At 61.3% G+C, this 17,341-nt stretch overlaps 1 protein-coding gene across 2 annotated transcripts in view; it reads left to right on the forward strand.

Annotated features, from left to right (window-relative positions):
* LOC111148488 (Enah/Vasp-like) overlaps nucleotides 1-17,341 on the forward strand; it is a 144,346-nt gene that overhangs the window by 121,708 nt on the left and 5,297 nt on the right. For both annotated transcript variants that reach the window (XM_022505069.1, XM_022505068.1), the window contains exons 4-11: nucleotides 5,605-5,668; nucleotides 8,803-8,870; nucleotides 10,502-10,731; nucleotides 11,372-11,493; nucleotides 13,994-14,054; nucleotides 15,224-15,287; nucleotides 16,421-16,487; nucleotides 16,580-16,642. In XM_022505069.1, coding sequence (XP_022360777.1) covers nucleotides 5,605-5,668; nucleotides 8,803-8,870; nucleotides 10,502-10,731; nucleotides 11,372-11,493; nucleotides 13,994-14,054; nucleotides 15,224-15,287; nucleotides 16,421-16,487; nucleotides 16,580-16,642 — 739 coding nt within the window. The remainder of the gene's footprint in view (nucleotides 1-5,604; nucleotides 5,669-8,802; nucleotides 8,871-10,501; nucleotides 10,732-11,371; nucleotides 11,494-13,993; nucleotides 14,055-15,223; nucleotides 15,288-16,420; nucleotides 16,488-16,579; nucleotides 16,643-17,341) is intronic.

Consider the following 17,341-nt stretch of genomic DNA (forward strand, 5'->3'; position numbering starts at 1 on the left):
TTGGCCTGGCTGACACCACTGCCCCAGGTCAATCACACTGACTCTCCCTTCAGTCCCGCGGCCTCTGTGGAACCACCTCTGACGGCCAGCCCCGTCCCCTCTGGCCAGACTCCCATGTCACCCCTCCCAAGTGGGCTCATGGCTGGAGTCTGGCCTGGCCTCAGCCCCGTCTAGCTTTGTTTTCTCCTCTGTCTTCTCCTACCTCATGACCCCCAAGGATGAACAGTCCTCCTGTGTATCACCACCAGGTTTGTAGGAGCAGGCGTGTGATGGGACTTAAAGCCATCTGGAAAGTGGGCCTCAGAGATAGCGGGGGCTAGCGCCTTCCCCAGGAAGCGTCACTGTCTAGCAAATGGGCCTAAAGCTGCTGGTGTCAGTGTGGGCCTCGCCTATGGGCCACCCTCTGGCCATGGGCCGGACCCGCACAGCAGTCACGCACGGGCACCCTGCTCCTCCCCACCTTTGTTTGAGGCTCCAGCTCGCGTTTCCCTTCCTCTGGCTCACACGTCTGTGGTGCCGATGGGCTCTTTGTTCTGACTTCGGCAAAACTTACTTGGGGCAAGTGAGAGAGGATAAGTCGTCCTAGGTAGAGCCCTGGACCAGCTCCCACACTCAGCAGGCTGACACACTGAGGCCATCACCAGGAGCCCCTTGGCCTCAACAAGTCCCCTCACCTCCCGGAGACACGCCACCCCCTCTGCAGGGATGTCGTGGGACCATAGAAGGCAGCGCTCTATAAATGGGGAGTGAGGCGCCTTCCTAAAAGCCCCAGCAGCCTGACTGGGGGCAGGGGCTGTTCGAGTGTGCGAGGACACAGGCAGGTCAGTGACCAGCAAGAGATGTTGGACTCCTAGGAGAGGCCAACCAAAGAATTTGCTTTTAGTTTTTAGTTTTCCACGCCCAGCACGGAGCCTGACACGGGTCTCGAAATCACGCCCCTGAGATCAAGACCTGAGCTGAGATCAGGAGTTGGACGCCTAACGGACTGAGCCCCCCCAGGTGCCCTAAGAATTTGCTTTGAATACTAATAAAAATGAATAGTTTTCAAATAGTTTCAAACGAGTTTATGGTTTACAGAGGACTTTTTCATGTAGTTCATTTATTCCTCGCAGCGGCTTTGTGGGGCGCCCCTGTTGGCTTTAAGGGTCCTCTTCACATTCATTCTGTAGACCTGGAGGCCCAGCTGACCGGTGTGGGGCAGAGCTCTGGCCAGGCCTTCTCCCTCCCGACTCTGGGCGCCTCCCCCGCCTGCCTGCGCGCATCAGTACCTTGTGGGGACAGGGAGGCTAAATGCGACCCCCCTAGATGAGTGTCTGCCATCCCGTACAAAGAGGGGCATCCGCACATGGCTGTGCACAGAGCTCATCAGACCCCATGCCCTGTGACAAAGGCCAGGTCAAGCTGTCTCTCAGGCATCGGGTCGGCAGCTCAGTCCTGGTTATGGCATGGAATCGTTAGCCTGAGATCTGTCCCTTGGTTGGCCTCCTCTCTGAACAAGCCTGAATTTGGGGATTGCTTATCTGAAGCTTATGTCTCCAGTGATTTTTATTCTTATCTGAGCGCCTTCAGCCCCGTCCCTTCAGCTGTGCTTCCCCAACCTGGGCCAGCCGTCACCGTTCTCTCTAGCCGTCCCGGCTCAGCTCAGCAAAACAGAGCAGGGTCCCGTGTGCGCGAGGCCTTATGCGCGGGGCGCAGAGGAGGAGGTGTGCTCTCCGTCCTCAGGAGCCGCAAGAGGTCGCAGGGAGAGGAGCTGCTTCGCTCTGTCGCATTAGTGAGAGCTGGGTTGTGACAGGGGCCCTTGCGTGTGGACCAGTGAGGAGTGTGAGGGTGTGGGAAGGCTTCCTGGGAGAGCGGACGACAGAGTGGAGCCTTGCAGAGGGTCCCCAGGTCGACAGGGGGCCCCACACGAGGACAGAGAGGTGGGGAGCCCAGCAAGCGGTCCAGCTCAGGGAGCAGATGCGAGAGCGCTGCTGCGGGGCGGGGGCTGGCGTCCTCTTCTACAGAGTCTGTCCCCAGCCCCCTGAGGGTCAGGCTTGGGTCTCCCACAGACCGCAGAAGGTGTGATGTCCGTGTGGAAGAGGGGGCGGGAAGCAAGGAGAGAGAGTGAAGGCACAGGGTCCCGCTGGCGGCCTGAGGCATCTGTCAAGGAGAGAGATGCCAAGGCGGGCACGGGGGGATGGAGAGGCGGTGGGCTCTGTCGGGATCTCAGACAGTGCCACGGTAAGACCCGAGAACCAACTCGCGGTGGGAGGTAGAGGAGCGGGGGTCCCCACCTGCTCCCTCCCTGAGATCCTGAAGGTGGGGGTGTGGCTGGCCGGGGTGACTCTGTGGCGGGGGCTCTGCATGGCCTCCATCCTGGCTGCCAGCGGCACCGCACAGGGACTCATAGAAATAACTCAATGCCGGGACGGTGTTCCCACCGTGAGATTTCCCACCGAAGCTTCTGAAAGGGGGCTGTGCCAGGGCCTTCCCAAGGTGACTTCCCAAGATGACTCCGAAGGAGAGATCCTCCTCCCTGCCCCTCACCCCTGCCTCTGCCGCTGGGGCCGCTGGAGCCAGTGGGGGGAATCGGCCAGGAGTAAGGAGGCAGTGGGAACCTCATGTCTGCGGCGGATACCCCTTGTGACGCTGCCAGGCCCCTTCCCCGGGCCCCAGCTCCCGCCTGAGACAGGGACCATGCTTCCTAATGGCAAGAATTCTCGTAGCTCAAAACAGACTCACATTTTCTTAGTTGAGAAGAACAGAAGGCCTCATGCAACCAAGCATCATTGTCTTTTCCTTCTCTGTAGTATCTGAAATTCCAACTGTCTGGTTTTAAAGCATGTCTGCCATGCAGGGGGCCAGAGTCCCCTGGGAGCAGCCAGGTTCCTGTCGGATGTCCCCCCACCCTCTGGAGGAACAGGCTGGCTGAAGGTATTGGAAGGAAGTCCAGCCCAACAGACAGCCATTGGCTGTCATCAGGGGTCCCAGCAAAGGGATGGGAAACAGACACAGTGACCGAGACCAGACCAGGCTGGCAGGCACAGAGACCTCTCAGCAGCCGACAGAGCCCAAATCATGTGACCTCAGTGCTAGAGAGGGCCTGGCTAGGGTACCGGAGGGCTCCAGTCCTTATACCAGGTGCCAGATAGGGTCTCCGGGATGGGCTCAGCCATGGAAGAAGGGCGGCTCCAGATTCAGGCATTGGCTCGGCAGCCGAGGCCAGCCCTAGAGTGAGGCAGAGCAGCTCAATTTTCCAGAAGTCCAGCCAGCAGCAGAGCAGCTCAGGCCCAAGTCCCAGAATGGGATGGGGAGGGGAGGCTGAGCTGTCTTAAATCCCTCCTGCCTTGGCCAGGACAAGCGGGTGGAGGCACAGAGCCTCTGGGTGGGGGTCAGAGGACACCTGTCCGACCTGTGGACACTGCGGGCTGCAGCCGCTTGTCCTGTGGCTCTTCTGGTGGTGTGTCCCAGAAGGGCACAACCCCATGGTGTAACCGAACGGAAGAAAGAGAGTGGCCTTTGTGGGTCGTGTGGGTCTGGCTCTGCTGCTCGCTGTCTGTGCGACCCAGAGCAAGTTATTTCCCTTTTCCAGCCCACCTTCCCCAGGACAAGTCCTCTCGGTGGCCAGCAGGGTTGTGAGAGTGAAAATGAAGTTATATTAGGGAAGTGCCTTGGCTCTGCTGGGTGGCGGGGTTCTCCTGCCCCTCCCCTGCTTCCTGAGAACAAGGCAGAAGGGGCACCAGGACTGGGGCCTTGCCGAGGAGGAGACAAAAGAGATCCCTTATCAAGGATTTGTTTTTGAATTTGTTTTAAATTTTTTTTTAAGATTTTATTTATTTGAGAAAGAGCGTGAGAGGGGAGAAGGTCAGAGGGAAAAGCAGACTCCCCGTGGAGCTGGGAGCCCGATGTAGGACTCGATCCCAGGACTCCAGGATCATGACCTGAGCCAAAGGCAGTCACTCAACCAACTGAGCCACCCAGGTGCCCTGTTTTAAATTTTTTAATGTCTGTCCTGAACACATATGTTACTTAGAGTCAGAAAAAACAATTATTGTAAAAAAAAAGAACAAAGTGGTATATGTTTAATAACTTCCTTTTACAAATGTGTTTAGTGATGGGGAGAGAAAGCTCACGATCTCATGCCTGTCGAGTGCCAGGCCGCCCCACCAGCATTTACAGAAGCCATGTCTGTCCATGTGCCGACCCCTTCTCTGCCACCCATGCTCTGAGCGCAGCAGAAGGCACCAAGCAAGGGCAGGGTTAGGCAGGTCCACCCCGGGAAGCATCTTCCCTTGAGTGCTGGGAGGCCCTCTCCTCCCACCAAGCAGCAGGCCCAGTGCCTGCCTTCTGGATCCTCTTCCTTCCCCCACTGAAACATTGACACGGGCTAGCAAGGCAGCAAGGCGTGGCTCGCTGAAAACTTGACTGGAGATGATACTGGGGCCCAGGACAGCAAGGTCTGGAAGCTGCTGACCGTGGAAGCTCACTTTGGGCATGAAAAGATTCGACCCATGTTGTGTCCCACCTGGTGGTGGGGACAGGGTCTTTGAGGATAGGTAGGTTTGAGACTTCTGCGGCAGAAAGCCTGTGGTCACAGGAGGTAGTGTCGTCTGTTGCTGGGATCAGGCAGGAGGACCGGCCTGGGAGGCACACAGGAGACTCCTGTGCTCTGGCCGGAGGCCTGCCCCAGATGATCCATTTCCGCTCTGAGGTTCCGTTGCTGTCTCTCCCGCTGTGCCCCAGATCCGGGGGACGACGTGCTAATCCCTCAGCAGCTCGGAGCACTTGTGCAAGAAGCCTTCTACACATGGTGGATTTTGTTGTGGGCTGAGTGGGCTGCCATTTTGTCCTAGGGAGGAGACAAGCCCCTTCCCCATGTGGTCAGGGAAGAATGAGACCGGCCTGCCCAGACTCTGCCCTGTCCCTGTGACTCTGTGCCATTCCCCAGTGACACCCGAGCTGGCAAAGAGAAAGAACAATCAGCCTTTTCTCAGTTTGGGGCGGAAGCCTGTCTTTTCTTGTGAATGTGGCTCGGCACCCACTCCCCATCGGAGCACAGGCCCCTGCAGCAGGGCCAGGGTGTGGCCCGGCCAGTGACCGCCTCTGCCGTCCCTGCCTCGCTGTGCCCACAGCTGCAGGCTCCCAGATGGCGGGCTGACGGGCCCTGCATCATGGTGAGGAGCCGAGGCTGCGGCTGCACCAGACCAACTGCAAGTCCCTGGCTCAGACGCTTCACCCACCATGAGGGTCAGTCCTTTGCTCACGAGGAGGACAGGACGGATCTCCTGGTTTGGTGGTGCCGCTGGTGGTGTTAGGAGGAACGGCCTTGTGCCATGTGCAGAGCACACAGCGGGCGTGGTCCTAGAGGGAGGGGAGAGGGCTCAGAAGCTGGACTGTCTCTGAGCCGTGGGAGCAACACAGTCTGGTTCATGGGCTCTGGGAGAAGAGCCCCAGGACAGGGACAGAGAGGTGATGGAGGGGACAGGCTGGGGGCGGTGTTGGGCCTGTTGAGAGGTCAGGGACGGCTCCTGTGGGCCAGGAGGGCAGAGGCGGGAGAGTTCCAGGTTCGCTCGCCAGGGCCTTTCTTCGCTAACCTCTGTGCTTCTGTGCTTCTCTGTCCCACAGGCCCCTCCACGCAGCGTCAGGTGCAGAATGGCCCCTCTCCTGAAGAGATGGACATCCAGAGAAGGTAATCCTGCACCCAGCAGGGCCAGTGGCCCTTCGACTCCCAGAAACAGTCACTGGGCGGGGGACAGGCCTGACCAGAGGGAAGCGGGAGCCAGGCCTCTGCAGCTTTGCCAGGGTGAGGAAGGGAACGTGTGGTCTCATGGAGACTTCCAGTCTGCAGCACCCCGGGTGCTGGTCCCTCTTACTGAACTCAAGCCTCCCCCATGTGTCAGAAGGCGGTTGTCACGCTGTGGAGGGGTTCGGTAACATGACCAAGGCCACGCTGCTGGAGCTGGGCGGTGGACACCCAGGGCTGTCTGCCTGAGGCCTGTGGCCTGGGCTTCATGCTGTGCTGCCCGACACTCCCTCACTGGATGCCTCGGGCAGGGCCACGGCCTCAGGAGGATCGTAACCCCAGCCCACTGACCTCGTGGCTGAGACAGGTGGACAGAGGCCATGAACGCCCTGCGGGGGCTGCCACTGCTCTCCAACAGCCTGGCCGGGGCTGTGGGGGTGTCCTTGTTTGCCAGCCTGTGGAGCCGGCAGCTCCTGTGGGGTGTGGGCCATAGGTTGACACCCACCCCCCCTCCAGGGAGTTTCTAAAGCTCCTGAACTGGGAGAAAGGGCCACTGTCATTGCCCAGGAGTTACAGAAGAGTTCATGGTGGCCAAGGAAGGAGCAGCTGCCCCAGGTCATGTTGCCAGGGAAGGCAGGGCCAGGGAGGAGCCTGCCATCGCCTTGGCAGGGGCTCTGCGTCTCTGAGAGGCTCCAGATTGGGCTCTGTGGGAGCTGTGTCCAGGACCTGGACCTGGTGCAGGCCCTCCCCACCCAGGTTCTCAGAAAAGGGGCTGAGCCGGGGGCCTGCAGCTGAGCTCATGTGGAATCCTGGGCTGGGAGTTGGGGAGGCCCCGTGCCTACCCCTCGGCTGACTGGGAGGATCTCCAGGGCCCTCCTGCCTCTAGCCTCTCCCTGACTCTGAGGAGTAAAGGCCACACATGGCTCGATAACCTCTGGGAGCCTGCTGGCTGTGACGGGGTTCTCTGGAACCGTGGGCGGGTTCCTGCTCTAGGCCTGTTTCCTATTGGAACACAACAGTGGTGTTCTCGCTCCACTCGCCTCAAAGAGATGAGGTAGAGATGGGAATGTGCTTGTACGCTGCCTGCAGGCCGGAGACACTCCTTTCGTCAGTTCCTACCGGTCTCAATCCCGTGGGCCTGTCTTCTGGCCTGGCCGCAGTACAGCACGTTGCCATTTGTGAAGGGCTCGTACCGGTTTGGGCTAGTTCTACTCCTCACCCTGACCTCCGGGGCTGCTGCTACAGGTACCGTCCCTCACACGAGCCAGGAGAGCAGAAAGGACTTGCCCAAAGTAACAAAAAGTTAGGGAGAACAAGGACCGGCAGCCCGTCTGGCCCCAGCTCCGCCCTCTCAGGTCCTGGGGCTGCTTCCACCCCAAGAAGGGTGTGCTTGAGCCCCACCGGACTCAGGAGTCAGTGTAGGCAGCAGATGGGACCAAGCAGATCTCCTGGAACTGGTCAACCACTACCCTGCGTCACCTCGGCCGCCACCCACGCCCACCCACGCCCGGCATTCCCTCTCCAGGCCACCTGCAGTCCGCTGCCCGTGGGCCGGAGCGCCCCCTGGAGGCCCGGCTCTCCACTGCAGGAGTCAACACAGGCCACTGGGTGCGGGTGGGGGTGACACCTCACAGAGGGAGGCCCCAGGGAGAGGTGACTTATGTTGATTCCAACACCAGAACCTTGTATTCTCTCGCAAACAAGTTCTTCAGTCCACACCTGATTTTTAAGGATTCCCAAGCGCCTTCATTTTGCTGAGGGCATCTAAGCATGTGGATCCTGCTGGGAAAGTTGGAGTTTGGGGATGTTTCAGCAGTTTGGATAGAAAAGCTGATGCAAGCATTGCTGGGAGCTTTTCAAACACGTTTCGTCCCAGAAAGGTCTTTTCCATGATCTCGTAGGGATCACACAGAGCCCTTCCAAGAGCCCCCCGTACAGGTGTTGTCGCTGCCTCTCCAGAGAAGCAGCTGAGGCCCAGGGAAGGGGCGTGACTTGTCGGTGCTCACAAAGCCACCGTCCCAAAGCAGGAACCAGAAAGCTCACTACCTCCCAGTGGTCTTTGCAGTGATGTCGGGTCCCTCTGGGGAGGTGCTGTATCACCGGCTTTTCTCGCAGAGGAAAGCAGCCGTGTTTTTTCCTTTCTCCACGCACTTACCACTTCCCAGAGCACTTGCTGAGCAGTGGCCGTGTGCCTGCTTCCCCCACCAGAGACGCACCAGCTCGCTCTGAACCGAGGATACAGCGCGACACGACCGCCAATCTCCCGCTCTGCCCGCCGCCCTTCCCGCCTTCCCCGCCAGGCGGAGACCGCTGCTTGCCTCCCAGAGTAGCTGCCCTGTGCTTCCCGGGCAGAGCAAATTAGAGTGGGTGAACGCCCGTCGAAGCTTGGCTACTCTCCAGGGTGTGCGTGACTCCTCGAGCCCCCTTCCGCCCCAGCATCTCAGTCCCAGGTTCTGTAGACATATCTGTGCGTCGGTATCCTCACACGACCTGCCCTCAAGAGCACCGAGGTCACTCTGCCTGAAGGAGCAGGGAGGTTCGTGCCCACTGGGGCACACGTAGCATTGCTAACAGAGGCCTAGTCTGTGGCTGGATCTGGGGTAAAATGAATGAGGACGTGCTGCAGCCTTAGGGTCCGCTTCTCCCAGCAACCAGCAATGCCTAAACTGTTCCGGGAAACTTAGGTGTAATAAGAATGGGGGCCCCCAGGTCAGGTCTGCTGAGGCCAGAGGCCCCCAAAACCCAGATGGGCACGTCCAGCCTGGGGAGAAGCTTAATCACTCAGCTAGATGGTTGCCCCAGCCTTTATGAGGGGCTCCCTGTTCAGGGGGTGCCACCAGCCCTTGCCTATTTGGGGACTTGGAACCAGTCACATGCCCCGCCTCCTTTGAGTGACGACAGAGAGCCCAGCAGACAGGGCCGGGGCGGACGGGGCAAGCTCACGGCCAAGGCCCCCAGCCCCGGGCATGCAGCGGCTCTCAGGGAGTGCCAGCGACACCCGACTCTGCAGCCCGCGCTCGGGACACAGAGCCACATTGTTCTCTCCGGGACGTCAGGCTTGCTCTGCTGTTGTTTTCCAGACAAGTGATGGAGCAGCAGCACCAGCAGCAGCGGCAAGAGTCTCTGGAGAGAAGAACCTCGGCCGCAGGTGAGCGCCCCTCTGGGGCCTGCTGCCCTCGCCGCGCCCAGCCCCTTCGCGGGGCACCTCGCGCCCTCCGTGAAGAGCTGCTTGCTGCCTGGGTCTCTGTGTGACAGTCCCATCCACTGAAAGCAGAGAGACTAGGGGACAGAGCTGGGGGGAGGGGATGAGCTCAGCTCGGCCCGGCCCTTACCCGCCGGCCTCTGGTCCCCCAGCACTGGCTGTCCAAGTAGATGCTGCATGGACACGGGCTGTGGCTCTGGCACCGTGTGGAGGGCTAGGGACACACCGCACTGAGCCAGGCACATGCGGCCCCGGCCCAAGGGAGCTCGGTGTCCGGTCAGGGGCACAAACGAGTGGAGCACACTGAGCCGTCCCAGTGCCCACGTGGTGACCAAGTCAGTGCGAGCTGCGAGGCCACACGGAGGCGGGCCGCGCCTGCCCCGGGAGTCAGAAGCCCTCCGGACAAGGGGCAGGATCATCCTCACCGTTGACTGCACCTGAGCTCAGGGAGGCTGGAGAAGGCTCCCTGAAGGCGGGCAGTGCCGATGAGTAAGCCCGGGACTCCCCCGGCCAGTGGGTGCCTCCAGATCCTGCGTTTGCACACTGCCCACCGGCACCCTGTGCCAGGAGTGTACCCCGGTTCGCTGACAGGAAGACCGAGTACCACCCCTGCCCAGTGGCAAGAGCCCCCACTCGGACATGCTGGCCGGTAGCACCTCCTCTCAGCTAGACTTCTGCACCAAGATCCCCTGGGGGCCCCCAGTCACACGTCGTCGCCCCAACCAAGCTGGCCTCCTGGCGGTCCCTTCCATGTTGTCCAGTGTCTCTCTGGCACTTCCCACCCTCTTCTGACCCCAACCTCACTCCTTCACCAAACTCAACTCCTGCCCCTCTGTCACCATCCCAGCACCGCGGCCACTTCCCCAAGGAAGTCTGAACATCTGGCTCTGCTGTTGGAGCCCCTCCCCCACGGGCCCCCATGTGCCCACCCCAAGAGCTCCTGCCGTCCTGTTGCCGTTACAGACCTGCCTCCGTCTGTGTGGCTGGCTCACTCCTTGCCCGCAAGGCCATGACAGAGAGCCCGTGGCCACTTTCACCAGCCCTGGCACCGTGCTGGCCACACGGTGGGGGCTCACTGGGTGCTGGGGGGATGCTGTGTGGATTGTGGGCCGAGGACAGCCCAGCGCTCAGCATGGCTCCCTAACATATGTCCCACTCTGCCCTGCGGCCTCAGTTACCCACCACAGCCCCACAGGCCACGGGTCAGTCACAGCTGCCTCTCAGGGACCCACAGGGGCTGGTCCCTGGGGAGGCTCTGGGTACAGGGAAGTAAAAAGAGATAGAATTAGTGCTACCAAAGCACCTCATCTCTCATGGGAAGACCACCATTAGAGCAAGAGAAGGCTGAGCTCAAGGGATGTTAAGTACGTGACACTCCGGGTCCCTCCAAGGCCCAGAATGCTGGGGACACCGGGTTTGGGAGTGACGGACCAGGGCTGGGCTCATTCCACGGGAGCTTCCTGGAAGAAGCACCTTGAGCTTATCCCTCAGAGGACCAGGCTGCCCTCTGTCCCTTCTTCCAGAGAAGTTAGCAACTGGGAACTGGGGACCGACTAAGCCCCACCCTTGCCTTTCAGGACCCATCCTCCCACCGGGGCACCCCTCATCTGCAGCCAGTGCCCCCCTCTCGTGTAGCGGGCCCCCACCCCCCCCCCCCCCCCCCGTCCCACCTCCTTCCACGGGGTCCACCCCCCCGCCCCCACCCCCACTGCCAGCCGGAGGAGCCCAGGGTGCCAGCCACGACGAGAGCTCCGTGTCCGGACTGGCTGCTGCCTTGGCTGGGGCCAAGCTGAGGAGAGTCCAGCGGGTAAGTGTCCACGGGGGCGGGCAGGCGGGCCGGGCGCCGCTTTCTAGCTGCCCAACGGGCAGTGCCTTCCCTCATCTGCAAGGCATGGGGAAGGCCCCCCAGCTCCGCCACCTGGCAAGCAGCAGCCCCAGGCCAGTGGGGAGACTGACGCATGGCCACGGGTGCAATTGGCCCAGCAGGCGGCGGGCGGCTGCAGGGTTCAGACTCAGGCCCAGGTGTCCTGGATCTGGGTCCTCCTGCCTCCCACGCCCGCCCTAGAGGCCGGCGGCCTGGAACGGGGAGCAGCCACGGGGCAGCGGAGTGCGGCTAGGGTTCTGGCAATACCTCCGAGACAGAATTTGGCTTCTTTCCCAAGAACTGCCTTCTCCCGGTCATGGCTCACCCACCGTAGCAAGGGCACTGACATGAGTCAGCAGAGCTGGGCAGTGTCTAACTGGGACCAGCCAGTCCTGGGCCCTTGCTGGGCTCTTATTGGGTCACCTGTGAGGCTGGGGGCTTAGGGCGGGGAGATGGGATTCGAGAGCCTCGGGCCTCTTCCAGTGCCACCATTGTAGGAATCCTGTCCACGCTGGCCTGCACCCGCCCCCAGCGACATCCCACCACAGACACCAGCCTAAAACGCTGCGTCCTTACCCCTTAGCCAGAAGATGCATCCGGAGGCTCCAGTCCCAGCGGGACCTCCAAGTCTGACACCAACCGCGCGAGCAGTGGGGGTGGTGGAGGAGGCCTCATGGAAGAAATGAACAAGCTGCTGGCCAAGAGGTGGGTGTTCAGTCCCCCCCAGACTCAGCTACTTGGCAGGGATCTCCTGCTCCTCGGTGTCCAAGTGCAGCCTTTGCCCAGCCCCAGGGCCCACTGTCACCTGGGCTCAGCCAAGCAGGGGACTGTCAGGCTCCCCTTCTCCAGGGCCCAGCCTGAAGCAGCAAGCCGAGCGGAGTCCTCTCGGCTCTCAGCCCCTCTTCATCTGGTTCCCACAGCTTCCCTTGGACCAGCCCTGTTCCCAGCAGAGGGAAATTTGGAGATCATCTCGGAGATCGGTTCTGGGGCAAGAGGCTCATTTCCCACACTTAACATCCCAACAGAAATGAGATGTCCCGGAGCCTGCACGGCCCAGAGTCTCCCACAGCGAATGCAAGCTGTGGGGCCGGTCCTGTAGGGGCGCTCGTGGTGGGGCACAGGGAGGGGCCTTCTGAAGTGGCAGGAGCCCAGAGGACACCACCCTGGGAGACGGAACAAGAGTTCCGTCCACGTGCTGGCTGGGTGCCGGGGCCCAGGGCTGCTCAGCCCTTCTCTGCCACACCAGCAGGCGTGCTTCCGGCCAACGGCCTGTCACTGTGCCTCACAGTCGCTCCCCCGCTGATGCGGCGGCCGAGGGGCTAAGCAGCTCCTCCTCAGAGGGGCTGCGGAGCTTGGCTGTCCCTTGTAAGCGTGGCGTGCCCCCAGGAGTGTGCTGACAGAGGTTGCCGGCGCCGTGGCTCCCCGGGCCAATCAGAATGCTCCTTGTGCCCAGCTGCACCCGGCCTCACTCCAACTGTGACTCCCACCCCCCCAACACCTCTCTCAGTCTCTGGCTGCTTCCCTGCCCTCAATTGGGCTCGCGCTGCGTGAGAACCGGACAGTAGGGCAGCCCCTTGTTAAGTGCACACAGCTCTGTGAGAATGACGGGAACCCAGGCCCCCGGAGGGCAGGCGCATGGCCTGGTGCTTTGCAGCAGGGGCAGTGCCAACGGTTCCTGCCCAGGGCCCCTGCACACGTGGCCAGGGACAGCAGAGGGAACCCGCTGGGAGTGGCAAAGGGAGCCGTGAGGTTGAACCACGGCACACACAGGTAACCAAGAGCAGGGACAGACTGTGAGCAGCTGTCACACAACAGAATGGAGGCTCACAGGGCATTGGGGCTACATGCCAGTGCAAGCCATTCCCTGGGGAAAGCCAGGAGGCCTTCGCAGAGGAGGTTCCACACAAGCACAGCCGGGAAGGAAGCGAACGCTTGTCCAGGCTAAGGCGAGTGGGCAATAAACAGCACTGGGAAGGCTGAGAAAGCCACTGGGCCTGGAGCCCAGGGCATGGAGGAAAGTGACCGCAGGTCAGCTGCAGGAGATACCCTCGTTCGCAGATATGTCAGGCTCCATCTCCCAGAGGTGAGCAGGGCCTTGTGTTAAAGTATATTTGGGGGGGGGGTATTGTTTTTTGGGGTTTTTTTAAAGATTTTATTTACTTATTTGACAAGTAAGCAGAGAGGCAGGCAGAGAAAGGGGAAGCAGGCTCCCTGCTGAGCAGAGAGCCCAATGCGGGGCTCGATCCCAGGACCCAGAGATCATGACCTGAGCCGAAGGCAGACACTTCACCAACTGAGCCATCCAGGCGCCCCAGAATTGGCTTCCTTCTTATGAGGAAGAGGTTGGCGGGGAGGCGTCCCCCGGTTTCTAGGAGGAACAGCTCCCTGCGGGCCTGTCCCTCGGCAGTGACAGCCTCGCCTCCTGAGTTCCACGTGCTGCGTGCTCCGGCAGCTTTGCGAGCCCGAGCGGCCTGTCTCCGGGGAACACTAAGGCCCTGTAGATATGGGAGTCAGCCAGATGGAGATAAGCACGGAGGCTGAGACGTAGGGGCGGGCTTCAGAGGCTGAGAGATGGCGTCCAGGCAAGTGCGGAGCAGGCAGACGGAGCAGAGGATATCAGTCCCAGCTCTCCGGGGTCCTCCCCTTTCTGAGCGGGGCAGGCTCACCGTGGTTTTCCAGAGCAGGGAGGGTGTGGCTATAGGACTAAGTTCCGAGGTCTCTCTCCTTCCCAGAAGGGTGTGGGGTTCCCTTACCCAAGCCAGTCAACCTGAAGACCGAATGCTCCCCCAGCACTGACCTGTGACCCGGGGCGCCTCTCCTGGTCCCCCGTGGCCTGGCCTTCCTTCAGTGTCCTGGGAGCAGAGCTGCCACGTGGCCAAACCCAGGCCCCCAGGGAACGTGGACAGGGTGCAAACCAACTTCTTCCCACCCTCAGGTGCTGTAAACAGACGTAGGAATGTCCCCCGGGCCCTGTTTTCCCTGCCCAGACCCGTTTTGTGCCCAGGGTCATGGGACGAGCACAGAAGGCCCAGACACTCCCCTGGGCATCATCATGGCCACGTGAACATTTGCCTCCTTCACACCAAAGTGCGGTCAGATCCCCACCACAGGTTCCTCTGAGGCCCAGGCTGTGTCTGGCAGAGGCATCTGGGTCCGTGTGAGAACCTTCAGGAGCTGATTTGCACCTTCTTCCTCCTTGTGTTAGGAGAAAAGCAGCCTCCCAGACAGACAGGCCGGCAGATAAAAAGGAAGATGAAAGCCAAGCGGTAAGCAGACCCCAGCCCTCGCCGTCCCATGTGCCTGCTGGTGGGAGACACTAGGCCTTTGGGGCACAGATATGCACCCGGCTTGGACGTACCTGTGACAGAAACTTCACCAGGAGGTTCACAGGAGGGACAGGAGAGTTTGGGGGGACCAGGGAGCAGAAGGTCCCCAGAGCTCGGGCCGCATCTGTTCTGCTGCGGGCCGGCCGCGTGAGCTGGCGGGGACTCCCTTATGGGCAGGGCTTGTTGCCGGCCACTGAGAAGGTCTGCCCCGCCCTGCAGGAGCCCGCGTCTCCCCCCACAGCCTTGTGCCTCCCCGCCCACCCCGGGGCTAGCCCTCTCCCCACCAAGGTGGCGGGTTTGTGCCTCTTGATGGCGGTGCTCATCGTCTGGCTGATTTTTTTTTTTTTTTTTTTTTTAAGATTTTATCCATCTATTTGACAGGCAGAGATCACAAGCAGGAAGAGAGGCAGGCAGAGGGGGGGGGGGAGGCAGGATCACCGCTGAGCAGAGAACCTGATGCGGGGCTCGATCCCAGGACCCTGGGATCATGACCCGAGCCGAGGCAGAGGCTTTAACCCACTGAGCCACCCAGGTGCCCCTGATTTTTTTTTTTTAAGATTTTATTTATTTATTTGACAGAGATCACGATCAGGCGGAGAGGAAGGCAGAGAGAGAGGAAGGGAAGCAGGCTCTCTGCTCAGCAGAGAGCCCGCCGTGGGGCTCAATCCCAGGACCCTGGGATCATGACCTGAGCCTAAGGCAGAGGCTTAACCCTTTGAGCCACTCAGGCACCCCTGTCTGGCTGATTCTTAAGGCAATACCTGCTCCTTAGAAAATATGAGGAACAGGGGCGCCTGGGTGGCTCAGTGGGTTAGGCCGCTGCCTTCGGCTCGGGTCATGATCTCAGGGTCCTGGAATCGAGTCCCGCATCGGGCTCTCTGCTCAGCGGGGAGCCTGCTTCCCTCTCTCTCTCTCTCTCTCTCTCTGCCTGCTTCTCTGTCTACTTGTGATCTCTGTCACATAAATAAATAAATAAAATCTTTAAAAAAAAAAAAAAAGAAAATATGAGGAACAGATGCTACCCCGTGGCCTGGTCAGAGCACCCTGCCCTTGCCCCGACTGCCTTCCTAAACAGAGCGTGAGGGCAGAGCTGTTCTTTCCCATTTCAGGAAGAGCCGAGTACCTCTCCATCCCCGGGGACCCGAGCAGCCAGCCAGCCACCTAACTCCTCAGGTAAGGCGCCCTGTCCCGCCCTGCGACGGGCACGAGGTTGTGGAGGCCACAGGTGGGGAGAGGCCGCTTTGCCCGGGCTCCCGCTGGTTCGGCACACTGTGTGCGGCATCTGCTCTGAGCCCGGCCGGTCCTCCCCAGCGAGGTGGGAGAGGCAGAGAGGGCAGGCCGGCCAGCGCCCCGCAGCGGAGGGCTGCTCATGGGCTGGTGCGGCTGCCTACCCCCTAACACTGCCCTCCGGGCCCTCTCCGCCTCAGAGCCGCCACTGGGCACTCAGGATCCTGCGCCCGCCTCCCTGTCCCACGTCACTGCCCCAGGGAAGGGTTCTGTGTTTCCCGGTTAGGAGGTGACGCATTTTGCTCAAGGCCACACGCCTGGAGCCTAGATGTGGTCCCACCTTCCGTGCGTGCAGGCCCAGCGTGCACCCGCCTGTGTGACCTTGGGGAGACCCTCCTCAGACCCACAGCGGGCCTCCCTGCAGCCCCTCAGGGTTTTTCTTCTGCCTCTCTGCTCACCTGCAAAGCCAGGGAGTTCGGTTGAGTCCAACAGCTCTCTCGAAGTAAAATGGAATACTAATCCGGCACCACTTAGAAGATGGAAGGAGCAGCAGCTTTCAGGGCCCGAGTAGGAAGGGAGTGTGGGGCACAGGGCGTGGAGCAGACGCGCGTCTCGGGCCGCGGGTGTCCGTGCGGGGCCCGCGGGCCGCCCCGAGAAATGCCAGGCCCAGCGCTTCCTCCGCCCCACTCAGCCCTTTGCTGGAGTCGTGGGTCGACCCCAGAGGTCACGGTTAAGAGGCTCCCTGACCGCAGGGCTCACACTCCCAAGAAGAGACCCAGCCGGGGTGAGAGGACTCAGAGCCAGGCCGCACCCAGGCCGAGGGACTGGGAGCTGTGTCCTGAGCGGGGAGACACAGGGTGACAGCAGGGCCCTCCGCAAGCTTGCAAGGGCCACCTGGCCCTAAGGGAGGCGGGGGGCAGAGAGCCAGGTCTCCAGCTCCACCCGAAGCCGACCTTCCCGACGGGGCAGCTTTGCGCCCTCAGACGTGGGGGGCCTCCAGCAGCCTGGGGTGCGGTGGGGGGTGGCCGCTGAGAGTCCTCCCAGCTCTGAGGCTCTCCATCCACTGTGTGGATTGACAGAGGCCGGCCGGAAGCCCTGGGAGCGGAGCAACTCGGTGGAGAAACCCGTGTCCTCGTTACTGTCCAGGTGAGCGGCCCTGGGAAGGCGTTGCTGCAAGTCCGGTGGGGCCGAGGCGGGCGACGGGGCGATTCACGTGTCTGTTTCATTCCGTGCCCTAGAACCCCATCTGTGGCCAAGAGCCCCGAAGCTAAGAGCCCCCTTCAGGCGCAGCCTCACGCTAGGTATCGAACAGCCCCATCTCGGGGGCCTCCTCTGTCCCTGCCTGTGACTAACACTCCCAAACCCGCCCCGTGTCCTGTCACCTAACAACTTGCTCTGGGAAAGGGTGGCCTGTTCTTCAGACCTGGGGCAGGCAGGGCTGGAGGGACAGCAGGGGCCATGCAAGACCTGCTCCTGGCTGCCCCCTCCCGGAGGGAGAGACCGGGGCCTGGGGGCACGGTGAAGTAAGGCTGACATCGAAGCCCGGCTCCGGGCTCACCGACTGACTTCCAGCAAGCCGGGTGGCCTCTCCCGGCCTCCGCTCCTCCCCAGCCCCATAAAGAGGCCTGTTAACCCCTGCATCCTGCGACAGCTGTGTGGTGGCAACCGCTGGACATAGGACGTGCTCACCAGCCACAGCCATGTGCCGCCACACAGCTGATCCCAGACAGGACCCCCCCCGGCCCCCGCCCACAGCACACACAGCCGCCTTCCCCCAGAAGAACCACGTCTCCCTGACTGTATTCCCAAACCCAAAGCTGGCGTGATAGCAGGATGAAATATTCAAAACGGAGGGGCCCCAGAAGTGAGAGGAGGACAGCCACACAGTCACGCAGGCCAAGTGTGGCCTCAGGTTGCCGGTCCCTGGAGCCCGTGCTGGAAAAGGTCTCCACTGCCATGCCCAGGCTGGACGGGGTCGCCCTTCCCACGGAGCGGGCCGC

This window comes from Enhydra lutris, unplaced genomic scaffold (genome assembly GCF_002288905.1).
Source record: "Enhydra lutris kenyoni isolate GAN:26980312 unplaced genomic scaffold, ASM228890v2 scaffoldscaffold20, whole genome shotgun sequence".
Taxonomy (NCBI): domain Eukaryota; kingdom Metazoa; phylum Chordata; class Mammalia; order Carnivora; family Mustelidae; genus Enhydra; species Enhydra lutris.